Source organism: Urocampus carinirostris, chromosome 8, assembly GCF_059441175.1.
Source record: "Urocampus carinirostris isolate Australia breed hairy pipefish chromosome 8, RoL_Ucar_1.0, whole genome shotgun sequence".
Classification (NCBI taxonomy): domain Eukaryota; kingdom Metazoa; phylum Chordata; class Actinopteri; order Syngnathiformes; family Syngnathidae; genus Urocampus; species Urocampus carinirostris.
In genome coordinates, this window is record NC_142356.1 from 26731049 (window position 1) to 26751495 (window position 20447).

The 20447-nt window shown below is 39.4% G+C and overlaps 1 protein-coding gene across 2 annotated transcripts in view; it reads left to right on the forward strand.

Moving 5' to 3' along the window:
• The window catches only part of lcor (ligand dependent nuclear receptor corepressor), a 91167-nt gene that overhangs the window by 67159 nt on the left and 3561 nt on the right, over positions 1 to 20447 (forward strand). For both annotated transcript variants that reach the window (XM_088342158.1, XM_088342157.1), the window contains exons 4-6: positions 503 to 638; positions 7595 to 7987; positions 13382 to 13457. In XM_088342158.1, coding sequence (XP_088198284.1) covers positions 503 to 638; positions 7595 to 7987; positions 13382 to 13457 — 605 coding nt within the window. The remainder of the gene's footprint in view (positions 1 to 502; positions 639 to 7594; positions 7988 to 13381; positions 13458 to 20447) is intronic.

The following is a 20447-nucleotide window of genomic DNA, read 5'->3' on the forward strand; positions in this document are numbered from 1 at the left end:
TAAGTTAAGTTTTAACAAGGCGACTCATTTTCGTTCAACAGTCATACGTGCTTGTTAAATATTGCATCACGGAGCTACTGCCACGATATACAAGGTCTGCTTTGCGAATTTCCCAAGTAGTTTTTTTGGGCCGTATCCTGGCTAAACTGCGCCCGAACCTTTGAAGCTACTTACTTGATGTTTATGTCGCCATTCTGTATGTTTATGTTACCCCTCCAGACAGAGACGCTATATCACACAGGCAACTCTCAGCACATTACACTCAGAATGCCTCACATTCATTCATTGTCAACTATTTACATGATCCATTTTTGCCGACAAAGTAATAATAATAATAATAATTTACTTGTATTGTCATTCTTTGTAACAATGCACACAGAACGAAATGTCGATACACCTGACCCGTACAGTTAAACTGTAGGGCGTAGTAGTTGCAGCCCTGGTAATCAAACGTGAACCTTGATTAGCGGATGCTAAGATTCTGTTTCGCGGTCTTTTGCAGGATCACAATACAGAAGACACGATCACTGACGGTCAGCTGTCGTCGGAAGGTGAGGACGCAAAACGGGAACAGACTCGCCTCAGCCGACTGGAGAGACAAGCGCAAGACTTCCTCAATGCTGTGTTTCACAGGAAAGGTACAAAACACCCGCAAACACAACATTAAAAGTAAGATCGGTCATAAAAAATCCTGCCCAACCTGACCTGTCTCACTGGTGTAAAAGCCTGAACCAGCCCGAGCCTGACCGGTTAACTTGATTTGAGGGACCGAGCCCTAAGTAAACCCGATGCTGCACTTTGGTGGACTTTGGTGCAGGTCTGGGTTTACTTCGGGTACGGTCCCTCAAATCAATTGTGCACCTTGGCGCCAAGGTGCAGCGCTGAAGTGAGTTACTCAAGTAAAAGTACTTTACCTCAGGATAATATTACTCAAGCAGAAGTAAATAATTACTTGAGTAAAAGTAACACTGTGTAGATCCTCCACGAAGAAAAAAAATTGAAACAATTCTGATGGAGATGCCCTGGCCGACTTAACGATTGACATTTTATGCCCGAATTGTTTCGGGATCGGGCACAAGATCTTACCTCTACACCAAACGCCCAATTTTGCACCGTACTCATCAATTCATGGATGAGTGTCTTTGCTGGAGAGCGCACAGGCAGCATGTTAAGTCAGAGAATTTGCTCCCTTCCACTGGGAAATCAACCAATTTGAGGAGTGTACACACCCCCTTGGAATGACTACACGTGCACACACACTGAGTGTAATCCTTTCTGCTCCCGTATGGAGATGATTAATATTCGATTTTTAATACCTTTCACTCGCTCTAAATTTGGATTTTTAATTTTGGGGTTGACCTAGTAATCTGAATATGTTGAATAGTTCACAAAATATATTAAAGCGCGCTCTTAAAGGACACTCATATTTTGACTTTGGAATATGCCAATATGTGAAATAAAAACATAAAAGTCCATGACTGTAAGAGGTAAATACGTAGCAAAATTGTGGAATCAAATACAGACTTTAAAGTAGACTATTATTTATTGTTAGTTTAGTATCTGCTGGAGCAGTGGGTACCAGTCTCTCTTTCATTACCATGACAACAGCCATACAGTAAGTGTTGAAAAAAGCCAAGCGGGTTCTAGTCGCGAGGGGAAAAAAAGACTATCCCCGTCAAATAAGTTAAAGCATTTTCATGAAGTTAGGCTGCACTTCATAAGATTGTATGAAAAACAAACGCCAATTACAATTAAATAGCACCCAATATTTTTACCAGTTTACTGCATATTACCTTTGAGCTTTGACAATTCTTGTGTACACTTACTTAAACCCGCTTAATGGAGATGTTGAAGACATGATTTCAGAAATGCCTTAAAAATATCATTTTTTATTATTAATATTACATTCAATTGGCATTTTTATACCAATAATATTATTTTGTTAGCGTTGCCAAAGTTGAAGCGATAATGCTGTGACCTCAGGATTGAAACTTTAATTGAATTAATTCTGTTGAAGCTGTAAAACAATACGGGTTTATACTAAACATTTATCCCATTTATCCGTGTGTAACACACATTTTTACCATATTTATGCAATTATTGATCAGTCAAAAATATCTGACTACAATAGCAAAACATTTGATGAATGGATTCAAAATTGGGTTGCAGCGGAGAGAGTACCAAATCCTAAACACTGGACCATCAGTTAGATAGTGGATGGCATATGAAAAGGCATTAGGTGTAATCTCATCATCAGACTGTTTTTTCACTCACGATGCCAAAACAAATGTTGGAGAAAGGAAAAAAAAGTATTAGTAGTCCTGAAAGATATAAATCAACGCAAAAAAGCATGACTTGGAAAGCAAGTCTTTGGTGTGTCTGATGATGAATTGGACTTTGAAGGACATTAGATAAATACATTGTACATTTTATTTTGGTATTGTGTTCATAATTTACGCTGTCCGTAAATGATTTTTATCATGGCTGCACGTATTCAACAACGTTTGTCACTCACAATGCTTAGAATAGAATAATAGAATATAATTAATTGTCATTGTAACATGTGAAATGCACAACAGAACTAACAATCGAAAATAAAAATTTGTGTGATGATGAGATAAAATGTTATAACTTTTTAGAGGTCAACTATATCACTGGAGGTCCAATGGTTAGGATTTGGCGCTCTCAACGCTGTGATCCGTGTTTGATTCCCATTTCTTCTACCTGAAACGTTTGAGCTGAGAAAAAGTGAATTAAAATTTCATATCGATTTTTCATCAAAGATTTGGGGTGCGTGTTATACACAAGTGCGTGTTATACACTAAAAAACATGTTTGAAATAATTTATTTTAGATATGTTTCTTATATATTTTTATTTAACCTAAACATGATATATAGTGTATTTTCGTGAACAATATTGCTCAGCGGTGATACCAGAACATGAAAAAATATGTATGCTTTTATAAAAACATCTTCATCGTTTTTTAGACTTATGTATTGTCAACTTGTGTCAAATAAAAGTCAGATAAAAATGAGGCAAAATTAGGACCCTGAAAGGCACCAACGTTTTCATACCCATATATTATGTTCTTTGCCTGCAGGTATGTTTAATTAATTTAAAGTTAACCAAAGTAAAAGTGTTCAAAAGTGGGCCAGCAAGGCTGACCCACTTCCTGAAGACATACTGTACATCTTTTGATGTTTTTTGTGCCAACCTCGAGAAATAATTTTGAACTAGAAAGTGATCATTTACAATACCTCAGTTTTGTTTTTAAACTCTCACACAATAATTACATTTTTTATGATTACTCTGCTCATAACAAGGGAATTAATACTGTACATGATGACATTATAGAGTTGAGAGAGACTTTTCTATGGTTAGTCTTTGTTGTTGATGAGCCACAGAATTACAGTGACGCTAAAATGAAACAGACATAAAGGGTCAATGAAGTGCGTGTCAAAAAGTAGGAAGCCACTGATGGAAATTAACATCTACTATGACCTTCTTGTAATGGAATTGAAATGACAAAAGATGATTATGCAATCATATAATGACAACCACAGTTACAAGTTTCAACCTAGTGCAGCATTGTTTCTTCTTGATCTGTTGAAGGATGATAGACATTCTAAAAATAATAAAACTCTGTCTTAAATGATAATGTTAATTGATCATTACAATAGTTGTTGGTGGCATTTGTGGATCGCTTTAAATGCGCAAAAAAGCGGATTTATTCATTTGGCAGCCCCCTGGGTAGCCGCCTGCTGTGCTGTTTGCATGCCAACATCCAAATACATAAACAGATTAAAACGAATTTGATTAAACAAACAACTGCGATTATTATTTTAATATCCTTTAATACCAATCAGATTAGACATTGCCTGTCTGCGCAAGGTATATTTATTCTGCAGAAATGGTTATAAAGTTGTACACCCTTCCTTCTATTTTTCAGTTTGAAAAAAGGCCAAGCTGTTTAAAAGGCCAGATTTTAGTGAGGAGTGCAGCAATTTTACCATCATTTTTATTTAAAAGGAAGCTCGCTGAGTAACCTCATTCAATGTAATTATAATGGGTGATCTGGTGCACCATTCCCTGTGTGCAAAACATTTTTAACACAGAAATCCTCTCAGCAGCACCCCCTCCCACTCTGGATCCTGTGTTCCTTTGTTAAAGAGCACACTGATGCTGTATTAAACCGCCTTAAATTATGTGTACAAACTGTTGGTCTTGTTGTTTTTCGAGTAGTATTTCCAGCATCTCAATGTGAAACAAGCGACTGATTTCTGCCAGTGTTTATATCATGAATAGTGACTGTTGGTAAACAAAGAAATGGTGCTTGGTAATCTGGTTTCAAAGGCGAGATTAATGGATTTCGCGGGCGATTTTTGGGATTATTTCAGCCTCGCACCAGGATTATTTCTGTAGGACGCAGCTCACATTTCGAGCTCTTGATCATTCTACGAAAAACGTAAAATAATGTTGCTTTTAATTCATGGTATTTAAAATCTGATCAAAGCATTGTGTTGAAATGTTTGTTTTTAATTTTACTTTTTTCCTATTTGACAATACTTTTCAGTTTTTAAACTGAACTCACTCCAGTGTGACTATACATACTGTACACACATCCGTCCGTCCGTCTGTCTGTCTAGAAAAATAAAAAGCAAAATTACCTTCAAATAGATGAATACATTTTTACTTAAAAGAACATCATTTCTACGTCGTGTTTTGTGTCGCAGTTGCTTTCAAATAATTTGAAAGTAATTTTCTCGGCTTTCACTTTATCTTTGTTTCTGAGATTTCCTTTTGCCAGTTTCAGATTCAGATTCAGATCTACTTTATTGTCATTCTAGTACACGTGTATACAGAACGAAATGTCGATGCATCTGACCCCCACAGTTTCCTTGAATGTACAGATATAAATAATGTTGTATTGTATTTTGGCTACGTATAGTATTTTACCATAGTTCCGATAGTGCAAGAAGAGTAGCTAACCAGATGCGCAAAATGGGCAGTCAGGTTAACAAGTCAGGTACACAGTAACATTAACACTGTAAAAATAACGCTGTAATTACAATAGTGCAGAGAGCAATGTGCAGGAGTGGCAAGCTATAAAAAAAACTGCCAGTAGTGCAAAAGTCAGATTAGCAGCCGTTTAGATTTAAGTTAACTATATGTTAGATTGACCATTTAACAGTCTAATGGCCAGGGGGACTAGACTATTGCGGAGCCTGGTGGTCCTGCACCGCACACTGCAGTACCTCTTCCCAGAGGCTAGCAGAGTGAACAGTCCATGATGGGGGTGAGAGGGGTCCCCGGTAATGTTTTTAGCATGGGATAGGCAGTGCTTCTGGCCAATGTCCTGAATGGAGGGAAGTGTAGTCCCGATTATTTTCTCTGCTGTCCTCGTTACCCTCCTAACACTACCCCAGTCGGTAGCGCTGCAGCCTCCACACCACACAGAGATACAGCTGGTCAGGATACTCTCTATGGTGCCCCTGTAGAATGTAATGAGGGAGGGTGGGGGCAGGTGGGCTCTCCTCATCCTCCGCAGGAAGTACAGGCGCTGCTGTGCCCTCTTAACCAGTGATGCAGTGTTTACGGACCAGGTGAGTTTGTTTGTAATGTGCACCCCTAGGAACTTGATACTGCTGACAACCTCCACAGCCTTGTTGTTGATGCAAAGTGGGGCATGGTTGGGCTGGTTTTTCCTAAAGTCGACAATGATCTCTTTAGTTTTGTCGACATTCAGGACCAGGCTGTTGTCCCTGCACCAGCCCACCAACTGCTCCACCTCCTCTCTGTAGGCCAGGTCGTTGTCATCCCTGATGAGGCCCACCACTGTTGTGTCGTCAGCATACTTCACGATGTGGTTTGTGGCGGACCTAGGGACGCAGTCGTGTGTCATCAAGGTGAACAGCAAGGGGCTTAGGACGCAGCCTTGGGGGGAGCCCGTGCTGAGGTAGATGACATCTGAACTGTTCTGACCTATCCGCACTGATTGGGGTCTGTCACAGAGGAAGTCCAGCAGCCAGTTCCGCAGGGGGGTGTTGAAACCCAGGAGTCTCATTTTGTCCACCAGATGTTGTGGGATGATGGTGTTGAATGCTGAACTGAAGTCCAGGAACAGCATCCGCACATGGGTGTTCTTCTCCTCTAGATGTGTCAGGCTCAGGTGAAGCGCAGAGGAGATGGCATCCCTGGTGGAGCGGTTTGTCCTGTAGGCAAACTGAAAGGGGTCGAATGAGGAGGGGAGACTGGAGGTGATGTGCTCTTTAACCAGTCTCTCAAAGCACTTCATTATGATAGGAGTCAGTGCAACGGGCCGGTAATCGTTGAGTGATAAGATCTGGGGTTTCTTTGGCACTGGGATGATGTTGGCAAATTTGAAGCATGATGGTACTTTGGCTTGGTCTAGCGAGGTGTTGAAAATGTCTGTTAGTACACAAGCCAGCTGATCGGCGCACTCCCTAAGTACCCGCCCCGGAATGTTGTCCGGGCCTGGAGCCTTCCTTGTGTTGACCCTTCTCAGGGTCTTCCTCACGTCAGATGAGTCCAGGTGGAGTGCTCTTTCGCCCTGATTTGGAACCGCTTTCGCTGCAGGGGTGCCGTTTTGTGCCTCGAACCTTCCAAAGAATTTGTTGAGGTCATTCAGAAAGTCCATGCTAGTGTTCTGCACTGGGGCGGTGGTTGGCTTGTAACTGGTGATGGCCTGAATGCCTTTCCACATATCCCTGGTGTTGGTTGTGCTGAGGAAACGTTGAAGTTGAAGAGCTTCCAATGTTTTTTTTAATTGGGTCAGTGTATCCGCTGGCCAACACCCTAAAAAATGTTTTTGCTGACTTGAAAATATTTTCTAATGCTTCTGTTGATGGATTTGCATTATTAAATCAGAGGAATGAGGCCATTTGAAATTTAGCCCAAGCCTTTACACAGAAATTACATTACTTGGCCATGGGTCGTTACGTACTGGGCCGCAAAGAAATAAAAACAAATGCCTTATTATTTTGCTTATACCGTATTTATTCATGTAAACACACATATTTTTTCAACCAAACAAGACCTCAAAATTTGGGTTTGCGTTTTACTGAGGTTTTATGGAAGTACAGTGTATCGCTGTAATTGAGCATCATTTAATCAGTTGATAAATATCGCTGACCTCATATGGTCAGGTTTGAATGCAATGGGAACTGATCCTGGATCTAAGCAGTGAAAGTGTCTAAAGATTGTTTTCATCAAACTATGTTTACTCACAGTGCCACGTTGTACAAGGTTGTAACGGAGCATTATGTGGACGCAACGTTGTACAATGTGCTACAGTGAGTAAAAATAGTGTGATGGTGAGATAAAAGGTAATGCCTTTTCCTATGTCATATAGATTCTTAGTGGTCTAGTGTTTGTACAGTGGAGTTGGGCCTATTATTATTAATATGATAATTACTGTTGTTATTGTTATTATTCCTAAGGTTATGATTGGGTTGGGCCACAAGAATAGTCAGACATTAAAATGGTCCTGAAAAGGTTGCGGCCCACTGCTGCACAGCACAACACAGCACAGCACAGCATTTCATTTCTTCTCTTTTCTTATCACACCCGCAGACCTCCCAAGTTTGTCGGACCCCCACATTCCTCTAGTGGCTCGTGAGATCATGCAGCGAATGATCCGCCAGTTTGCCGCCGAATATACCTCAAAAAGCACTCAGGACGCCCCTCCGCATCAGCTGCCGCCCAACGGGGTCATGAAGGACCAAAGCCTACGGCCCTGCACGCCGCCGCCTCCCCCGGGCCCCATTCCCGGCTCGCCGCCCTCGTCCGCCTCCTGCTCCTCTCCCTCGCCCTGCCTCAGCCCTCCCGAGGCTGACGGGGCAGTGCCGGCTGCCGCTTCTGCACAGAACCCCGTCCTCAGCAAGCTGCTCATGGCCGACCAAGACGGCCCGCTAGACCTCACCGTCAAGAAGAACCCGGCTGAGACCGAGTCCCCCACACAGCAAGGTGAGTTGCGGATGCAGGCCAGAGGTAATCCAAAGAAAATTAAAAAGTGGGAAAAAATAGCAAAAAACACAGAAACATTTTTGGACCATGGCCAACCCAAATGCCTAAACACCCAAACAAGTTGGGCAACTCGGCACCTAAGTTGGCCATGCTTTCATCCCTCCTGATGAAAACGGGACAAAAGAAAGCGGCCATGTCACTCGGGTCAGGGTGACACAACACACTCTTTTGTTCAACAGCAGGGCCCAACAGCTTTCACTGGTTTACCCCTGCCACATCATACAGGTGCCCTACCCATCCCTTAGAACGCGCCCAAACATCCGACTATCCTTTTACAACACTTCTCCACTCATTCCTATCACCAACAAGAGCTCTAGCTTCCACTAGATTTAGACCTCTAGAGGAAGGCACTGATGCAAATAAATAGATTATTATTTTTTTGTTGATGGAATTGTTACTATTCTGTTACATTGTGGAGAACTCGACCCAAAATACTGAGCTGAATGGAAGATGAAATATTCTAGGCATGAACACAGTTTAAATAAAGGTCTAGGTTCTTTGTGCTCAACATGTTATTGGTTGAGCATGTGTAGTGTGGAAAATTCTTTAACATTAAGATTCCAAACTACTCCTGGACCTTCAAATAGGCACAACTCTATTATTGGTTTGACAGGTTACCATGGTTTTAAGAAGTCAAGATTTCCTCAGTTAATAGTGGCTGTCACTGGTTTTCTTTCAATAATTGATTTCTAGGTAGAGCACTGCTGTATGCAGTTGAGTAAATGTACCACTTCTATAAAGTGAATTGCCTCCAATTAACTTTGATTCTCCTATTTTTGAAACCAGGAAACTAAAGGAAGTACTACAAACCAAATCGGTGCCTTTTAATTTGGATTATTCTGCATTTAAAAAAAGGGGTGCCAGTGTGTTGTTTTCCCAATCAACAACATCGGTCACTAAATAACCTCCTAATCAAACTGACAATGCCCAAGGGTCATAAATCTAGCTCTTGACACCCAAAAGCACATGAACATAGACACAAATACGCACACAACCTTACATTGTGACCGCTGGACGCCCTCGCTAAGATTCCTGGTTTTAAGCATGGCTTTTTGGAAGCAGCTTATCTTCTCCCTGGGTAAGCTTCCTCTATTTAAACAAATAAATGAACTATTTGGGCTATTTTCATCTACCTTCCTGATGGCAGAAATCTTCAAATGAACAATTGAATCATTAATTTCTCATCGGAAATTCCCCTATTTTTAGGCCAATAATTTTAAAAGTTCATTGAAAGGACCTTTAATTTTCACAGCTTGTGAAGAAACGTTTCAAGTTTGTGTGTGTCAAGTTAAGTATCTGTATCATTTCAGGTTAATAAATGCCGTTCACTTTGAAAGAAAAGGCATTTTGCGTGTTAGAGTACGCTCGCACTCAGTCACTGTAGACAGTGCAGCATGCCTTTTTCACAAATTTTCCAAAGAGGGCAAAAAAAATTCTAGAAAAGGGCTGCTTGTGTGAGTTTGAATCAAGCTTGAATAGGATTCGATGTGTGCAGCGTCACAGGCGGAGCTCTTATTGAACATTTATAAAAATGTGATAGAACCAACAAATATTCGTACTTTTCTTTGTAAATTCAATCAATACAATGTTTGAACTTAACGCTTATGTGTATTTAGTTTCAAAAAGATCCATATAGTTGTTTCTGTGATATGGGCATTTAGAATAGCGTCAACCATTTTGAAACACCTTGCATATTGCCAATAACACTATACATGTAAACCAAGCCTACGATAAACTCAATTTTATCTCACAGAACTATTTGAATTATTTGCTTTAATGGTGATTTGACTTGGAAGTTTAATATCATCCACTATTTTTTTAATCACAACATTCGTCTCATCTAGCCTTCTGAAAACAGAAAATGTTTTAAATAAATAAGAAAAATAGCCATTGAAAGTATTGCTTTTTTAAAAGCATGGAGTAATTGTTTAACAAAATAATCATTTAGTTTTACATCACAAGGTCAGTCTCCAGTAACACTACCGATTTTTCACAGAAGATAAAGAATGTATTTCAATGGTTTTGTTGTTACATTTCTGTCTCCATGTGTTATAGCTACTGTGACATTTTGTATTTGTTAGTTTCGTATTTTATTTTACAGTAGTGTTAGTAACGGAGGATTTTCCTTCATCATCCGCATAAACATTCCATTTTGTTCGACTTTTGTTTTTTGATCCAGTGCTTGTTTACATTTTTTTAAATCCGTCCTATCACTTAATCATGTTCGGCATTAGGCTTACTTCTTATTCCAAAGTTGTATGTGCTTGTTGAAACAACAGCATTATTTATTTGTTTTAAATCTTTACATACAGGTATATACTGAACGCTGAATTTGAAGATTAGCATTACCCAGGCTAGCACAACATAGTGTAACATAGCAGCTACGTGGCCCATTTAAGGACTGCCTGCCTGCATGCACGGGTCACCGGGTCAGCTGCACTTAGGGATTATTAAAGACACCAAACGGAGAAAAACAAAGCATGCAAGCATTACAGTTCAGCCAAAGATTTTTGATGTGTGTTTGTTTTTAATATTCTCACCATTTTAAAGGAGAGATATCAGTCTGGAACCACTTTTTGGAGCTTCGGTCATTTTTCCTTAGTAAAACTCATTATTGTGAGGTTTTACTTGAAACACCAATCCATGCAGATCCATGCACATTTTTGAGTTCCCTGCCTTTGTGCGAAATTGGTCGAATTCTCACTTTGTACGTTCAACTATGGGCTCTCTTCACTTATTTGTTTGTACGCTTTTGCATGCTCACAGTGTAGTGATAGCATTAGCGTTTGTTGAGTAAGCTCTTTTTTTTTTTTTTAAGAGCTAGTTAAAGGTCAAACATTTGAAATGTTGCTTCAAAAAGAAAAAACATTCTGATGACAGAGATTTTTCTCTGAATATATGGAAATTAGGACTGCATTTTTGGTTTTTGAATAGACTGTGTTTCAAGCGCTAGTGGATGTTTTCAGGTGCCGTACTCTTTAGTGAGAATTTTCCCCACCAAAACAAGTTTTAATTCTTAACAAAAGTCATTGACAAAGTGTCCAACGGCGGGAGAGAAGCTCGACCGGCCTAATTTAATGATTGACATTTTAAGCCTGGTCCAAATTTCGGGTTGGATATGGGCCCGGTCCCAAGGTCTTACCTCTATTCAGGTACCATCAGTCTGTGTTTAGTATTTGAGCAAAAGTGGGCTAAAATCACTTGAAAGAAAAACAAAATAATAAACATTTTGCATCATTCACTTAACTACAATAAAGTGAAGCGCAAAAAGAAATAACACACAGTGAATACTACTATTCAAAGATTCCTGGTGCATTATACAATAATGAATCAAGATCATCTGTGGCCCACGGGCCTTGACTTTGACATATGTGCATTACACAATACCGAAACATCTAGTGGTCAAATATTTTACACTGGCCCTTTGAGCATTTATTCATCTGTTTTTTTCCACTTTTTCAAATTATCACAGAAATCATTTGTATTTAATTTATATTACGGTATCTAGATGAGACTTCCTGTAACCTCTGGATTTCCTCCTTGCTGCAATAAATTATAGTTGGAAGCATGGTAATTTGTATTGATTGATTGAATGATTGATTGGGAGCTGCTGCTGGCTAACGCAGCATATTACAGGCTTGTCTCCTTTAAGAGCTGTCACATAATTAGCAAAGACTCGCAAGGGAGCCAGCAGCCAAATGTAACTGTAGCCGTGGAAACGCTTTCCCCATCACAGCAGGAATTGAAAAATTATGATATAAACTTTGGTGGGTAGAAAAATCTATGTTGGTCTTGAAATAAAAACTGCCAATGGGATGTGTGTTTCTCTTAACTCAAATCACTGTGGTATGTACTGTATTTTTGCAATATAAAGCACATCCGATTATAAGATGCAACAGATTTCAAGGGGCACCCCCAAAAAATATTTTTTTTTCTTTTCTTTTTTTAGTCATATATTTTCATATATAAGGCACTTTGGACTATAAGGCACATGGAATTAAAACTACGTTGCAAAATGCCGATACGGTTTTAACAGTTGCACATTTTATACACTTATAGTATATATTCTAGCACGGCGTCACAGTGGTTAGCGCGTGTGCGGCACAGTTCTGAGGTCATGAGATTGAACCTCCTGTGTGGAGTTTGCGTGTTCTTCCCGTGCTTGCATGGGTTTTCTCCGGGCACTCCAGTTTCTTCCCACATTCCAAAACCATGCTTGTGAGGTTGATTGGCCGGTCCAGATTGTCCCTAGGTGTTAATGAAAGAGTGTGTTGTCTGTTTCTGTGTGCCCTGCGACTGGCTGGCAACCAGTTCAAGGTGTCCCCTGCCCACTGCCCGAGGATGGCTGGGATGGGCTCCAAAAAAATATCCACAAAAAAAGATCAAAAATGGAAACAAACCAACTTTTCGAAATGTCAACAAATTTGTTTTTGAGGGTTAATTTTTGGATAAACATTGCTACTAAGAAAATGATATATGCTAAAGAATTTGCCCTTTGGCTAGAGTTAAACATGTCATTATTTTTATTTTTATTTTTACTTTATTTATTGTATACCTATTTTCTGATTGTTTTTGTATGTATTTCTGTCTGTTCCTTTAAAAAATGTTAACCTCGTTTCATGGTAAAACCGTCAAACACAAAAAATTTGAATGTTAATTTTGTTTGAAAATGATGCAATGTTCAAAATGCAGTATACTAAAAAAATTATACATAACTTTTTTTTTAAAACGGTCTTGGCGCCCTCTGAAGGACAATAGCGATACGACAATTCTCAGTGCCACAACGAAATGGTGTGCACTCTAATTTGCATTGATTCAACATTCTTTGTGGCTCATAAATCACGTGACACGACGAATCAATGATCTAATTAGTTGCCAACGCTTTTCGATCATCGATTTTAATTGATTTTGTCGATTCGTTGTGCAACACAAGTATGTTTTACTATACCGTAAAACCTCGTATAGTTACACACGTAGAAATACTGTATGCATTCCCAATTGTATCTACTGTATTTTGTGGTTTATTGGGCGCACTGGGTTATACGGCGCACTTGCATGCGACGGGACGCAAGCTCGCAAATTTTGCAAAGTGATATACTTATGGATTTTCGTAATGGACTTTTTTTTCGAATCCAGCCCCATACTATGATACATTAACCTCTTGTAATGAAATATTACACAGTGTCAATCTAAATTTCCATTTGTATTGCTATGTCTTGAGTTTCAGGAGGAACAAAGCGTATCCTAAAACCTCTTTGTCATCTGTTATTGATCATATAAAAGTGCAAATAATTGTTATTAAATTCATAACTTTGATTGGTTTATTTTGTTCAGATGGCGTTTTGGATCTTTCCACCAAGAAGAACCAGAATGACAAGCAGGGCTTAACTTCACCACGTGGACTCAAAGGGTAATGCACTCACCATTTCCGTTTTTAAATGAGGAGTGAGAACATATATAAAAATTGATTTTAAAGCTTGCTTTCAGGAGGGTATTAGAGTTAGATTTACTCTTTTGGGTTTCAAGCAATGTTGGGAATTAGATTAATTGTTGGGTTGGGTTTTTTGGCCTCTGGTATAAAAAAACAAGTTGAGGGTTTACAATGAGCTGTAACAATGTATGTCAAGAGTATATTGTATTTAAGGTATATAACAATGGTCGATGTTTCTGTTCGGTTTTGAGCCAATGGTTGGGTTTCAAACCATGTCTAAAAACCAGTGATGGTTGGGTTTTGAGTAAAAGTTAAGTGTATGAATAAGTGTTTTAAACTGCAGTCTGGGTTTGTAATGAGAATTAAGTCATGGTTAGGTGTTTGAGCAATAACTTTTCTAACAAAAGTTTAGGTTTCATAGGTACAGTATCAGTTGGACAAGTTCAGTTTTCAGGAAGGCAACAAACCAGGTTTAAAGTCAGGTTTAGAAGCTGAGTCAAGGTTTTGAAGGTGTCGAACGCGGATAAATGAGGATGCCTAAAGGTCCATTTTGACTTACCATAGCAATCATATCGTTTTACATCTGAATACAGAAGGTCTTTTGTAATCATTTCTAACTCACAGTGTCTATTGCAAAGTTGGAAAACTGACATTTGTGTCCACTTTTATGAGAGGGTATCCCTTTTACTGCCTGCTTCCGAATGCAACACAGGCCCATGTAATCAGAGTCCAAATCCAGCCTGGGGGTCTTCAACTATCTCTTGGTCCTAAAAACCCCTTAAGGTCCCCCTGAGGCACTGATCCCCAGTGGGACTCTCTAATGATCAGCTCATGAAATATTCACTCTTGGATGGGTCCCTACTCCTCCTGTGCTTGCTTGCTCACTCCGCAACTTGTTTGCTTTTGTCTGAAATTATATTGCGACATTAGCAATACATTTAAATATGTTTTCATTTTACACATCAAAAGAAATACATAGATGACATTCAAGATACCCCGATGTTGGCGGGTGACTCAGTGACTCAAATCCATGACTCCCTCAAAAAAATATAGGAGCGGCGATCAGAGGGAACGTTGCCTGAAGCAATGTTGAACTTATAAAAGGGAAGATGGTTGGGTGTGGTCTGGTTTGGATTGACATACTGACTCATATTTCATCCTATTGCTATACAAAAAATATTAAATACTGTGAACTTGGTGCATTTTAAGTACTGTATTTCCACAACAATAAGGCAAATCGTACTAAATTGTGTAATCTCTGTTATATGTGCAATTGCTGTATTTAAAACACATATGCACACCTGATAATAGGGTGTGTGCTTTATATACAATCCAACCTTTTCTGTTCTCAAGGTGTCCACTGCTATGTCCACCCTACATCAACACACACATAAGAGTGGGAGAAAAATGAGTTTGGTTGTGCTTTATTTAAGAATCAATAACAAAGTACTAAGGTTTTTTGTTTTAATCATCAATTGGCACGGGCGTGGTAAAACACACAAAAATATGAGGACAATAATGGAGCAGAAACAAAAACTTTCTTTTTTTACCGATAACTATATCATTGTAAGCCATTGAAGTCTTCATCATCTGTTTTAGAATTTTACAGCAACATCAAAAGTCATTTAAAAATAAGTCACTTTCTGTGCCGTGCAACTCCTTAGGAATTATGCCAGCTTTTGCAAAAGCTCGAACCACAGTTCCACTAGACATGTTGGCATCTGCAATCCGCCCTGAACAATAGCAAAACTAGTTTATTTCACAAGTTTTTTTACACTGGTTGTGAAGCCCCATGCAGATGAGGCTCTATTAGCGAGATGACATTGCAATCAGCACTATTGTCAAACCGCGCCGTTCCCATCACACAAGTCACAATTTCAGTGATGCTTTAAGTTGCATTGAACACGTGTTTGGGGTCACATTACTATTCAAAACGGTGACAAATCGGTTAGGTAGTGTATTTTCGCAGGCTCACGGCGTCGTTGAAAGTTCTCTACGGATATGTACATGAGAAGTAATGCACACCAAAAGACATGACCAAGCGAAAGATACCCTTGAATATTACTGTCGCAATTGCTACACTGGTGCTAAGGAATGTGGCACCAGTCGTCAAAAGAAAAATGCCGATTGTCATCGGTGACAATCTTGCATAGCGTCAGGAGTGCGCTGGGCTTGAGATGGGCATGTACAGATTCACAGTTTGATGGTGATAGGAACCATGATGATTCTCTGCATAACGCACCTACTTGCTCTTTCATATACACTCAACGCCCAGACTTCCCCCTTGAACCTTTTCACGGTGCCCTTTACTACGTCCGAATTACAACAACACATGCACACACAGGGCATACTACAGTGTAGGGCACGGCACACATTTTGAAGAATTTTAATTACTTTTATGTCTGCCTCACAGTTGTGAAAATAGAGTGGCCTTAGTTTTGTGCAAGATGCTACTTGACCAAAAGTCAAGTCAAGTCACATTTATTTATATAGCCCTTAATCACAAAAATGTCTCAAAGGGCTGCACAGGATTACAATTACACAATTGCACAATTACCTGATCTTAAACCAGCATGCGGGACAGGAACAACTCAAAACCTAAGTGTGAGGAAAAAAGAGAAACCTTGAGAAGCGACCTCACATGTGGTAATCCCCCTTCCAGGATTGACCAGGGTGAATCACAATTAGCATTACTGTACACAGAATAGTAAACACTAGGTAAGATGTTGAAGATGTCCGGAAAGTGCAGGACAGCAACGACGCCCCCAGCCTTTAAACTAGTCCAGAAAGTCTATGACGGCCACGACGCAGCTTCCCATCTCTGCCAGCTGGTAAATGCAGCGGTTGACATGCTACAGGTCAGACGCTGGTCCGCTGACTCATCTCAAATCGTCATTCTCCCTCGTATCAGCCAGGCAGGCAATCGGAAAAAGACAGGACAATACAGAATATGTGGTGGGCATCAATCATAAGCTTTGGAATAGAAGTGTGTCTTAAGCCTCGATTTAAAAACTTCCTTTGAGGTTGCAGATCTTATCTCCGGAGGCAGGGCATTCCATAACACCGGGGCCCAGATGGAGAACGCTCTCGAGCCAGCAGACTTCTTGGCTCTCGGAGTCACAAGTAGACCGGCATTTTCCGAGCGCAGTCTCCGTGCAGGAACATAGGGGGAAATCAAATCAGAGAGATAAGAGCGTGCAAGCCCATGCAAACATGTATATGTTAATAAGAGAACATCTTAAGTGGACTGGGAACCAGTGCAAGTTGGCCAATACAGGAGTAATATGCTCAAACTTTTGGTCTTAGTCAAAAGTCTAGCAGCCGCATTCTAAACCGGCGGCAAACTTCTAATGCTAGACATCGGGAGACCAGAAAGCAATACATTACAGTAATCAAGCCGAGAAGTAATAAACGCATGAATTAAAACCTCTGCATCTGATTGGGACAGCATCGAACGAATCTTCGCATCATTACGGAGGTGGTAACAATGAACTATTAATAGGATCGCCAAAACTAAAAAAAAATAAAACCCTCTTGAATATTGTATAACGTTATACGCTCTCATGAGTTGGTAGTTAAGTTGTGTCAAAAAAATCTTTTTTTGCGTGTATTTGATTTAGCAATCGATAAGGGTGTGTACGGGTTGATTTTTGAAAATTAATAGCAACAGGTCAGCAAGCTAATTGTTGTTCTCGGCAACTGTCTTTTATGTTCCTCCTTCATGGCAACTTACTTTTTGGCAACTTCCTGTGTGGAGTTTGCATGTTCTCCCCCTGCTTGTGTGGGTTTCCTCCGGGCACCCCGGTTTCCTCCCACATTCCAGAAACATGCATGTCAGGTTAATTGGCCAGTTCAAATTGTGCCTGGGTGTGAATGAGCGAGTGAGTTGTCTGTCTCTGTGTGCCCTGCGACTGGCTGGCACCAGTTCAGGGTGTCCCCTGCCCACTGCCCGAGGATAGCCGGGATGGGCTCCAGCACCCCCGCGACCCTACTGAGGATGAGTGGTGCATATAATGAATGAATGAAAAAGTTTACAGTGTAGTAAACGGTCAAAATAAGTAGAGAAAACAAATCAATGGCTTTTAAACTTGCAAGGTGTATAGGGAAATAAGCTTTCAGATACGAAAGTCCAACCTGTTCTGAAGGCCCTCCCCTGAGCCTATTCTTGTTATTAAGAGTGTCTGTTCTAAAGAGTGTGGAAGGAAAAAAGACGAACAACAATGCCCTATAATATTCAAAATAACAAGAAGGCATCCTGTGAAATCTCCTTTGCAAATATCTAATATTAAAATGAATAAATGTATCACTCTACCAGCCCAAAGAAACACCATATTATTAGCAATTTAGTGAGACAAGAAGTGAATAGCACAGTAATGATAACTACTTGTCAAGATTGTTCTTGATCAAAATGAGACTAATATTAATACTTTTCTTTTGCTAAAATCTTACTTACAAATGCAGAACATTCACATACTGAACTTAAACCTCACGTCCATAATACAAAACGATTGGTGGATATGTATTGCGTGCCTGAAGCTTTGAAATGTATAAGTTTAGCAAAATCGTTATGTGGTCTGTACCTTACATTCAGTTGTTTTTACAATCCAATAATGTCATCTCAATATCAAATAATAGCTGAAAAGGGAAGAGCATCATTGCACGACGAGCGCCTCCAGCAACTGCACGAACATGAATTGCCGACAGCAGCACTCGACACAAGAGATTGGGCTTGTTTGCCTTCATATTGCCAATATGTTTATTTAATCATACAAGTACTGCAAAGGCTGATGCTTGTCATTCGAATATATTTCATAATAATTGTGACATTTCTAGTATTTCTGTTGCCTAGGTAGCAACTCAAAACTGCCTGAGCCCCAGCAGGCGACAGTGTTAGGCTCCAATGGTGCAATGTGTAAAAGTGGCGTGGTGAGTTTTGCATTCGATCAATAAAAGTCTTAGCTGAACAGAGAGCCTTTGCTTATTTCTTCTTCTGACTTGTAGTTAGTTGATTTTGTTTGGGGGGGACAAAAAAATGTATTACCCCTTATATGTTGGTCTTAAGAGGGATTGGCACCACCAGGCTGTTCTTGTCCAAGACACACCACAGGAAATGGTGCCCCTACACCCCTAGTGGTTAAGGGATCCAACGAACCAACCAACCAACCAACCCACCAACCAACCAACCAACCAACCCACCAACCAACCATATATTCTTATACACTGATTTCTACACATGTAGGTTTGGCTTGTGGTGCTAAACCAGGGGTGGGCAAACTACAGCCAGATGGTCTTCAGATTCCGGCCTGCCAAATATTAAAAATGCAATGATGATATGTGTAAAACAACTCTTTTCCCTGGTTTTCTTTACACAATAAGAAAATAAAATAGCAATTACAGAAATCCTTTGTTGATTTTTTGTTTACTTTTTATCGTGCATTATTTTCTGCATTCTTATTGGTTAAACAATCACCTCACCCCTTTTTTGCCTGTGCGTCAATAACATTGTGTTCTAAGACGTACACATACGTAAAACAGCTTGTCGAACACACAATATGTAGGCGAAAAATCTTACAATTTCGAGTGTCTCTAAATGCCTTCATGTCAGTAAAATGCTCTGGACCGCTAAAAGCACCTATAAGCATTACAATTTGACAGTACAGAGGTTATTTGGAAAAAGAAAAAGAATAATGTTTACAATGTACAGTACTTTTTTGATTTAACAAATGCTTGAGTCTGTAAATATGGTTTGTTCTTTGGTTTCAGTGCATTTTATTTATCAAAATGTTCCATGCTAGAAAAAACATTCTACCCCTATTGCAAGTTTTACAATGCATATGATAACATTTAGAACTTAAAAATGGGACGGAATATATTATTATTATCTCTATTGATTGTCATTTTTCATTTTGTGCATGAATATAATGTTTACAAGTATTAAAAGTGCTTCAAAATTGATGAATATATTTTTGAAGTAGCAGCAGCGATATGAGAAATTCAACAGTCCTTAGTTATCTTTTTCTTTCATTTATTGCCGAATTATCAGATTCGAGACTGTATTGGTACAAACCAAAATAAAATCCATAATTTTTTCCCTTTTGGCCGCCCACGATTCAAAGGGTTTGCCCACCCCGTCGCTAGTTTCATGATCATTTAGAGATCAAATATTTCCAAATTGTAAGATAGATAAAACACAGAACCATGCAAATATGATGTAGATGACCTTGCATTAATTAGTTTTCTCTCAATAGTTCACGATGGAATATTGATATGCGGTAAATATGGTGTAACCTGGGGAAAATAACATGAAAATATGCTCAATTAGAGACCTACATAAAAATTCCTCAGAAAAACACTTTATGACGCAAAGCCTAAAAAAAACTACCAGGAATGAGAGAGTCTGATTGTACTCACTCCATTAAAGGGATGATAACATGAGCCAAACAGCGCTCAGTCCTCGCATTTATTCAATGTTACATGTCATTATACATTCGGCAAAACGTGGGTTTCAACAATAGTACCGGTAATAAATGAGCGACATGAATGCTTATCTCATTTATAGCTTCATTTTTCTAGTTAAAGTTTTATGTGATGTTGATTTGTTCAATGAATATATTAAGAATAATTCAATCAACAGGTACATGTTTAATCCAAGGTATTTTTCAAACCAAAAAAACTACTAATAGTGGAGATCAGTTTTGGCACAAAAAAATATTAAAATCCCAAATGTGAAGGGACCGTCCTTGGAGCATTCAGTGTGTACACTTCAAAGCACAGTATACAATAGAGAAAAAAAATCTTTTATTTGCTTTGTTTCTGTCTCATCAAATGATACAGTCTTCGTTGTGAGAGTGGCCTTCCTCGTCCTCTCTTCTTACTTATCATCTTTACTTTCTGTCTCTCCTCTTCATTTTCTTCTTCTGTTGTTGCCATGGTAACTGGGCACCACTTAAGTGGAAGCACTTTACATTT